This window comes from Pteropus alecto, unplaced genomic scaffold (genome assembly GCF_000325575.1).
Source record: "Pteropus alecto unplaced genomic scaffold, ASM32557v1 scaffold50, whole genome shotgun sequence".
Lineage (NCBI taxonomy): Eukaryota > Metazoa > Chordata > Mammalia > Chiroptera > Pteropodidae > Pteropus > Pteropus alecto.
The window spans coordinates 17505099-17515421 of NW_006431918.1; the positions used below are offsets into that span (position 1 = coordinate 17505099).

General features: G+C 39.7%; 1 protein-coding gene across 1 annotated transcript in view; it reads left to right on the top strand.

Annotated features, from left to right (window-relative positions):
* SH3RF1 (SH3 domain containing ring finger 1) overlaps positions 1-10323 on the top strand; it is a 140060-nt gene that overhangs the window by 116970 nt on the left and 12767 nt on the right. Inside the window, 2 exon segments of the mRNA XM_025042977.1 lie at positions 2061-2308; positions 3446-3807. Of these exon segments, the coding sequence (XP_024898745.1) occupies positions 2061-2308; positions 3446-3807 (610 nt within the window).

Here is a 10323-nt window from a genome sequence, read left to right on the forward strand (position 1 = left end):
ATACTTAGATGTTTCTATAATGCTTAGTACATGCTAGCCAAGCAGATTTCTAAATGTGTTGCACATATTAACTTTAAGCCATTAAACAGCACGTTGTAGTTGTCATTATCCCCACTTACTAGATGAGGAAATAGGGGCACAAAGAGATCGAATAACTTTTCAGAGATGACGCAGTGAAGAAGTGCTCAAAACCATGTGGTCTGGCTCTGTATCCCAATAGCTTGATTACCTCTGAATGCTGGCACTTAATTTCTATAATACAGTCAGAAGTAAAGTTCCTTAAATATGACTTAGATCTTTTATCTTTCTCAACTGAAGGTGATTTTGCTCCCTAAGGGAATTTGCCAATGTCTGGACACATTTTTTATTGTCATTACAGGAGGGTGGCGGGGTGGAGTAGGTTGCTATTGGCATCTAGTGCATAGAAGTCAAGGATGTTACTAAACATCGTACAGTTCATAGGACAGCCTCCCACAGAAAGGAATTATCTGGCCCAAAAAGGTCACTGAGGCTGAGAAACCCCGTTATACGGAAATGGCAAGTAAGAGCTTTTAAATATACGAAATTTTCTTTATTTTATTTAGAGATAGATCAATCACCTTCTGGTTACTGAGGAAAGTAGTCTTGGAAACTGAATGAAATGACCTATAATGGCATCAGCATTGAGGGAGCCTCAGTTTTGTCCACTGGGCTCTTAAATGGTCCAGGTTTAACTGTGTTAAATCATTCTTTAAACCACCCTGATTTTAAATAAATGGCTTAATGAACTGACATATTTGTCAGCTGTTGGCCTTGATTTATGTTTGGCCAGCAGCCTGATCAAATAAAAATCACTATTGTTGCAGATGGTGACAGGATGCTGGCTTTAATTTGACTTGCAGATTTTCAATCAGTATAAACTTTATTTTCTGTATATGTTAAAATCTACATTCAGAATCCAGAAGATAGTAGATAGACACTACCTGGTGGGGAAAAACAAAAAAACAAACTGCAAAAACAAGGGGAGTAAGATAAACCAAACAACAACAAAATATTAAGTTAATAAAGGAAAACATTTTCATAAGATTCAAAAACAAATTGTCAAAAGTCTCTGAAGAGAAGCTTACTTACAGTAAATTTTTTGTTATGCATCATGGAAAATAATAAGGACATTTGAGTAAATGAAGTATTTTACTTAGTAGAAAGTTACTATGTATATAATTGTTTAAATGAATTTAGAATATAAGAAAATATATTGCACAGAAATATACCAAACCTAATTTAATTAAATTCAACCAGTAAGTATTTGTTTAGAGCTTACTGTACCACTATACCTGCAAATCCTGGAGAAATGGAAAAGAAACATTTCACACTAGCTCTGTCTTCCAGGAACTTTTTTACTGAGTCAGGAGTACTTAATAATAAATTTACTAAAAAATAACACACCACATTTTATAATCAAGGGACATAGAAGGAAGAAATCCACATGAAATAGAGTAGTCAAAGCCTTAAACTTGAACCTTAGGCAAGGCTTCTTGAAATGATGGGATTTCCTCTGGGTCTTGACACATAAATGAGATTAAGGTAGGTCAAGAGAAGCCAGAGAGGACATTCCGAGAGTGCTTACATATGTGTATGTGCGCACGTGTGCATTACACAAGCACTTGTGTGATACGGAGCTAGGGACAAGCAGGGAGAAGGGCAGAAAACATGAGCAAGGCTATGGAAATGTGATTGTAAGGTAAGAAACTCGGCTTCTTGGTAGATGAAGGAGGAAAATCCAGGGCATTAAATCAGTGGAGAGGTTTGGCCTTGGTATGGAGAGCTGACTGCAATAACTGTACATTCTTGAGCAGTATGATGTATGATTTTCTGTGACTTAGAATACATTTCAAGACCTTTCTCTGCCTCAGGACCATTGTTACTTTGAATTTTCTATTCTTACATTTATAAAAATAATTTCATTCATTTTTTTTAAATGTTCTGTCTTAAAGCTCTGAGTCATTTTTCTTGCATTTAATTGTTCTGTCTTCCACTTTACTGAAGGACTGAGCTTTCTGTCTGTTTTTCTGTCATGGCAGAGCGGTGACAGGTGCTTCCCAAGCTAAAGTCCCTGTGTCTACAGCCGGTCAGACAAGTCGGGGGGTGACCATAGTCAGTCCTTCCACTGCGGGAGGATCTGCCCAGAAGTTCCAAGGAAATGGTATGGCCGAGAGTCCCAGTGTTGTACCCACAGCCGTGGTGTCAGCAGCTCACATCCAAACAAGTCCTCAGGCTAAAGTCTTGTTGCAGATGACAGTCAGCCAGGCCCGAAATGCCGCAAGGACAGGTAAGGAGGAAACCAGACTGGGAAGTATCAGAAAAAGGGCTTGTCTGCCTAATATCAGATCTTTAATGACAATTATTGATAAAAGCAATTGTAATATTAAAATAATGAATAACAAGAAATGGAAGTAGGCACAGTCTAGTCAATGGCACCTTACATCTGCTTATTTTGGCTAAAACGGCCCTGCATGTTAATTCAATTCTGATCTACAGATCGAAAGCCTGAAAGAAATTAGGCTGATCCTAAGAATGCCAATAGTACTTGAAACTATGACTTCTGTAGACAAGATTGTATGATCTCAGATCTCACTGCTGTCAGCTGTGTGTCCGCTGCATGATTGTCTGGTAACTGATATGCAGACGATTTTTTATGAATTTAGTCATAAGTCTGTTTTAGACCCAATGGGATCTTAAATAGCTTTCTCCTTTCTATAGCATTGAAAACCTACCAAGAGTCTTGGATAATGGTGGGAGTAAACCTGTGACTTCTAACAGAAAAAAAAAAAACAAAAGAAAGAAAGAAATTAATAAGAAAAGGGAGAATTATGTTTGAAAAGGACTGGATGGAGGCCAGGATAGGTTGACACTGTAGAGCAGGGGCCCCCAACCCCCAGGCCATGGACAGGTACTGGTCTATGACCTGTTAGGAACTGGGCAGCACAGCAGGAGGTAAGTGGCAGGTGAGTGACAAGCAAGAGAAGCTTCATCTGTGTTTGCAGCTGCTCCCCAATGCTAGCATCACCGCCTCAGCTCCACCTCAGATTGTTAGGTGTTAGATTCTCATAGGAGCACTGATCTCTGGTGCCAAAAATGTTGGGGACCCCTGCTGTGGAGGACCATCAGAAACTGGCTCCGTGTCTCTAATTCCATGGAAAAGCCTTCTCTCTAACCGAAGGGCCTCAGAGTCATAGCTGAGCTTCTAGACACTCGATAGATTTAAGGACTGATCTAGAAGGAGAACAGTGTCTAGGGACCCCACTAAGATTAAGTGCTTTTAAACCTCCGTACATCCATTATTTATTGTAATAAATGCAATAGCAACCTATCATTATTGTCTGATACAGTGAAATGACTCATGTTTTGGTGAATAGCATTTATTGGAAAGTTGGATTTCACTCTGTTCTCTCTTGTCGTCTGCTAGTTGCAGCACACAACCAAGAACGGCCTACAGCAGCAGTGACGCCCATCCAGGTGCAGAGCGCCGCTGGCCCAGGTCCGGCAGCCGTGGGCCTGCCGCATCATCCCCTGGCCTCCCCACAGCCCCCACCTCCAATGGCAGGCCCTGCTACCCATGTCACTGCCGTCAGTATGGGTCGGGCCAGTGCACCCCTGGCCTGCGCTGCAGCTGCTTCACTGGCATCCCCAAGCATCCCCCACACTGCTCTGGAGACCGAGCCCAGTGGCCAGGCAATGACCATTCTCTCTGGACTTTCCACCTCTCCTGAGAGCGCTTCCTCCGCTTGTGGGAACAGTTCGGAAGCTAAGCCAGACAAGGATAGTAAAGTAAGACCAACATCCCATGTCTCTGCTTATGTGGTGTCCCATCTTTTCTACTAGTGAAACGGCTCATACAGCAGATGCCAGTCACTGTGTCAGGGGCTGGACTCATGTTTCTCTGCGTTTAAAGGCCCGCTCGTTGCTAGGCCTTGTGTTAGACTTTGGGAAGCTGCAGCAGATAAGACATAGTCACTTCTCCTGCAGCTTAACATCTCATGGAGGGGTTTCTTTTCCCCGTAGTTACTCATTCTTTCATCATTTCGCTGTCCTTAATTCTTCCTCTTCAGTCAGTTTTGTTTCTTGTTAACAGTCTGCCAAAAAAAAAAAAAAGAAAAAGAAAAAGAAAAAAAATTTAACATACAAAGGAGTTGAAACTGTTGATCAGAAGTGTTATTTTTGGATTTATTTCTTCTGTGGCATATTTGGTTATAATCGGCATGGATAGTTTTTCTCTTGACTTGAAATGTAGGGGGAAATTATTTTCTAAATCCATCGATCTTTTAAAACTCTCTCTGTTGGGCTGAATTTCAAAGAAAATATAAACGGAAAGCTTTGTTTGAAAGACCGACCTTTGGTTGAGTTTGGACACAGGTGGTTGGAGGCAAGGAAAATAGATGATGATTAAATGTGAACAGAAAGAGAAGAGTAAGAACAAAGTCTGGATATTGTATTGTATTCATGACTTTTTCCTCAGCATTTCATGCATTTCTTTTTAAAAGCTCAGTTCCAAGAAGCTCTAGGGTAGTCATAAACTGTTAGCCACCTGGTGTAGTCGTAATGGATGTCGCTCTATTTAAATGGTTAGGTAAGCCTGTAAATGGGGGTTTATAAGGAAATAAACTTTATAGCCTACTAAAAAGTTAATATTTAATTGTTGGGTTAGCATGAGTGTTTTTCAAAAAGATTGGTATCTCTTCAGCGTTTATAATTAACTACATTAAACTTACACTCAAGCTGACATGTTCAACTTTGTCAATATCTTTAAAAGAACTATGGTTTTGATTTTAATGTTTGGAACAATGTGTCTCAGGGCCCTTGTCACTGAGGAAAACAGAGACTCTTCAGCCCCTGCCCCTCCACCCCCAGGAAAGAATTCATTGAATCTCTGAGGCTTGAAAGGGACCTGTGCTAGACAGAATAATGGCTCCCCAAAGTTGTTCACGTCCTAATCCCTGAAATTTGAGAATACGTCTCCTTACATAGCAAAAGGAATTTTATAGGTGTTATTAAATTAAAGATTTTGCGGTGAGGGGGTTATCCTGGATTATCAGGGTGGGATGAGTATAATCACAAGGATCTTCGTGAAAGGGAGACGGGAGGATCAGGGCCTGAGAAGATGTGACCTCAGAAGAGGAGATCGGTGTGATGTGAGGAAGGAGCCATAAGCTGAGAAATGAAGCAGCTTCTAGAATCTGGAAAAGACAAGGAAGCGGAGTCTTCCCTAGGGCCTCCAGAAGGAATGCAGCCCTGCCAACACCTTGATTTTAGGACCTGACTTTCACCATGAAGTTTATGGTAATTTGTTATGGCAGCAACTAATACAGAACCTTGGGGATTATCCTGTTGAGTACCCATCCTTGACAGACACTGGCCTTTGTTTGGAAGCCATGTTGACTGTGAGGGCCTTCGCTTCAGAGTGTCCCCTGCCATTTTCTTTATTTTGATTTGCTGGGTAGAAAGTGTTGATCTCCTTTCTGTATGATCTCTTGAGGTATTTCAGGTTTATCTTCTTTTTTTAGGGTTATACTCTTAAAGTTTTTTTCATTGTTCCTCATGTCACAGGTTGCAGATTTTCTCTACCTAAATTTATTACCCCATTTAATGTTCCAAGTCCACTAAAGAGACTTTTCCTGGTTGATATAAATTTAATAATTCCATGATTAACATGTTGTTTAGCCCACATTCCTCCATCCTGTCCACCAGGGTATCATGGCAGAACTTAGTAAATGCCCATTGAGATATAAATGTCTTTTACATTCTCCAACCAAACAATTCCCCAGTGGCCCCATCATCTCAGCTGTTAGTTATTGTCAGCAAACGTCTCCTGGGAGAGCAGTCTCATTTCCTTTTCTGAGTAAACCTTTCATTTAATACACTGTTCTAGAATTTTCCGGACAGTCTTCAAAATGCATTGCAGTCTTTTTTTTTTTTTTTTTTTTTTTGACAATTATGACTGTACATGCCCTTCTTTGGCCTACCAAGTTGACCTGATCCCAGCTTCACCAGGATCTGTCAAAGATTATTGGTTGCATTTCAGCTCTTCATTTTCTTTGCACACTGAGATGAATTCGGCCTGTCAAGAGTAGTTGTTTGATCTCTAAATCCCAATCTCTTCACCCATTTCTCTCTTACTAAGGTTCATTCTTCCTTTCTAGTCTGAAAATCATCCTTCCTTTTCTTCATACCATCTAAGAACCATCATCTCTTCCAAACAGCAGGTCTATGTCTTTCTTGTTGTGGCTTCAAACATAACTTTAAAGCAGCCCACGTACACACGCACCCTTTTTTTTTCTTGGTCTTTAGAATTTTTGCAACTTTAAGTTCATGTGGATCATGATAATGTTCTTTCTTATGAGCTCTTCTCTTGATCTTTTTGTAGAAATCTTTTTAAAAATTTGAGCCCATTAGGCTGCTCCCTGGAGGATCACATCAGTGCCTTTATATGCCTCTACATTTTCATCTGCTGGGACAAATTAGCAATTGTACATTATAGTTAGAATTGCATTCTGCAGAGCCCTCCCAATCCTCTTGAAGTATCTTCCCTTTTGAGTTTCAGGTCATGCATATATTTTTTTGAACTTAAAATCAGTTCTTTTAAACTTTAGAGTTCAAATCTAACTACAGCCAACTTCTCTTTAGGTGCTTGCTTCCAAGTTCTCAATATTTCTGCTTCACCAGCTGAACCTCTCCATCCCCCACCTGGTCTCTTCCTTTCCCTCAGTTGATCAGAATCAGATCCAGAGTTGCATTTTGCTCATGTTTCTGTAAGATTAAATTATCAGCAAGGCAAGGAAAAAGTGTATCAGAGATTCTAGTTTTAGTTGAGACTTCCAGCAAATATCTAGGTATTTGACCATTCCCTTGTTATTTTTGTCTTCTTTTGTCATTAGGTGATCTGCATCATTCATGCACTTAAACTCCTGAGGCAGTGTGGGGTGTGTCCCCCAAACGATAGCTTGTCGATTGTTCTTTTCTCTTTACCAAAATGCACCACAGAGATGTGTAACTTTTCAGTGTGCACAGAGGACTATTGCAGCCCCTCGCCTGACTAGGCTAGTCCTTTCGAACAATATTTTACTTGGAAGTCCTCTCTCACAAAGTCTCAGAACTCTGTTTTTGTCTCTGATTTAAAATCTCTAGCTAATTTTGTCTGGTAACCGCATTCTGTGGTTTGATAAATAGGCATCTGAAACTCTGTAATATAATTCCCAAATGTCATCTCAGTTATTTCTTGGTTGAAATCTTGGGCCTTTCTGCAATTGCTATTCTTTCTGCAAGATCCCTGATGTGTTCTATAGTTACCGGTTTAACAGCTTTATCTGGACATTTTTCTAACTTCATATTCAATTTAAAGTCTTCATTGTTTGATCAGCTTGTCTCCAGGCAAATATGTTTTCCAATCCTTATGAGATACTCATGTATATGCATATGTATTTCTTTGGTTTCTTATTTTTAAAAAATTATGCATTCTTATTTAGAAGTTAGGGAAAATCTAAACATCTGAACAAAACCCTAAGTATTATCTAAGATTTCAAAGAAAATCATTAATATTATGGTGCATGTATGCTTTTTTTTCCTTCATATACCAAAACATAATAAATATTAGTTTAGTGTAGTAAGCTTTCTTCACAAAATAAAATCTTTTCTTTAGCACCAATTATGTAGCTGGCTGTTCTTATATTCTCTCAGTTGTGTTAAAATAAGAATTTATTTGATCAGGTATCTATTCAAATCAGGCAGTGCTAATCCGGAAGTGGTTAGGAGTGCTCTACCCACAAGAACTAGAGGCAAAACTTTTATAGAGAAGACAGGAAGCAATGCAAGGAAATTATTCGATTGGCTATAGCTTGAGTAATTGCCTTATTTGGGAAAGATTCATTAGTTGTTTGTGATTGGTTGTCCTTAGGTTTTGATTCCTTAACCTTGAGGCATTTATAGGTTTAGGTTTTCCTTTGCTAATGTAGGTTGCTAAGGCATTAGAACCACTCCAGTCTAATGGCCTCTAATTATACCTCTACTCATTTAATTTAACAGTTTTAAACCTCACATCAGAAAAAGAGGAGAAACCACCTCTGATCTCCCTTTACCCCATTTCCTAACCCTACCTTCTTAGTCTCTGAAGATGCTTTCTAAGTCCCCTGATGTTGTTATTTATTCTCCTGCAAATCAGCAGGAGTAGGTGTTGGCTTTCCCACTCTCCGCTGTCAGCTGGGTATGTTCTTGAAAGATAGCATTCCTACACGTGGTCAACATGCAGTGCCTCGACCCTCACCTCAAATTCCTAATGACTCTCTCCTTTAAGGAGCCAGCCACAGCTTTTCTTCAATCAATCCACTAATGTTGGAGGACGTTTGCTATCATTCTTGGTTTTCTTAAGCACAGAGTCCATCTGGTTTTTAAATGCCCATTTTCTTCTATTCTGAACACTTATCTTGAGGTCCCTAGTGATCACTTTCTTTGCTCACATGATTTTCCTTCGTCCCAGTCCTTTATTTTGCTGTCAGAAACCAAGATGGTCTGTGGGCTTTGCCATTTCATTTTTCTTAAGGATAAGCCCACCCTCCCTTTTAAGTGGTTGGAGTCACTATTCCTGCCCCTGCCAGCAGCCGGGATCCAGACCAGGTCTGGACAGTGCAGATGTGCACAGAGTTCAGCTCAGAGTGACGTTCGTGATCACCAGCCTTTAGGTACATGTCTCTGCTCTTGGCATTCCATGGCGTAGATGTGCTTCTAGAGATGATGCCTGTGCCGAACTCACAGAAGAGTAGGGGCTTGGTTCAAATCTCACTTTCGCCCCTTACTAGCAGTGTGATTTTAGGCAAGTTTAGAGAAGTTTAGGCAATGAGAATAATATCGATGCCTATCTCATCAGGTGGGTGTGAAGAATAAGTGCGAAAATCCTTAGAAAAGCATTTAATAAGATTCTTGAATCCAGTGGTGTTTAACCATCTCTAGAATTTCACATGGCCTTTCCCTCTCTCCACACACTTCCTTAAAAAAGCCTTTCCTGAGCCCCCTGCCTCCCCAGTCCCCTTCCCCAGCAGACAGCAACCCCTGGTCATTTTCTCTCCCCTTCCCGAGCTTTATTTTTCTGCAGAGCACCTGTTTTACAGCCACGTTGGTGTCTCTGCTGGAGAATGTGAACTGCTTGTTGTCTTGCTCACCGTTATATTCTCATAGCCTAGCATGTTGGTGGTTCATATAAAACACTGAATAAATATTTATTGAAAAAATGAAGAATGATTATTATTAGACAATTATATGAATTAAGTTTTTGAGATTCCTTACCTAAGAACAGCGACTGATTATTGAGAGTCTTACTGTGTAGATTTTTGATGGCCAATGGCCGAGAACACTATCTTTTGCTACTTTCTCTGTATATCTGAGAGAAAGGAGACAAATAAAGAGGAAAATTTAATGGGTAGAATGTGATTAATTGTAAGTAAGAGATATGTAAAAATTTCTCTTTCTGGTTATCTGGTAATTATTTTCCAACCCAGATAATTCTTTTTTTTTTTTTTTAAATCTGAAATGCGATTTTAAGTCATCAAATCTTCCGAAGAGAAAATTATGACTACAAAAATATTATTTCATCTAGGAGTAATTCCGTGGGAAACCCACAGGAGAGTAATTATTAAGGTTTATGTTAAAAGTTATGTCCCTTTTCCTGCATTCTAACATTACATTTAAAAAATTGCTTTGCTGATGTGTAGTCTTTATTAATTTTTCTATAGTTTTCATTTCTGCTGGATTTTGAAAAAACAAAGGTGCCCTTAGATGATAAGTGTCTGAGTTTGCAAAATTATCTCTCAAGTGGCACATCATTCTGCTAACATAGGAAACATCAGAATATGATACTAAAAGCATAGCTCTTTGGAATTAGGGCAGCATCTTCTCTGTTTAACACCCCCAGCCCCTACCCCCAACCCTGCGACAGCACTAATCCTCTGCCTTCTGCTCCGTGGGTAGTCTGCAGCGGCTGATGATGATAACACATCCCCTAGAAGTCATTAAAGCAATCTGTATTTAATATGTTTAATCATTTTAGATGAACCAAGTCATCTTTCTTCTTAATCACTTTATAGGCTGTTCCCTGAGCACCATTCAGTTAAGTGATATTTTTCTGAGTGCCCAGACTGAGCTTTTAAGAAACATCTTTAGCTGTGGCTTGCTGAGATTGTAATTTATCAATGGACTTGATGTTCTTAGTAGATCTGTGGGGGTCCAGGGATTAGAGATGCTTTCTTACATCATGGCAGGGGAAGTTGTGGCTGGCTGCTGCTTTAGATGTGTAAGTTGTTT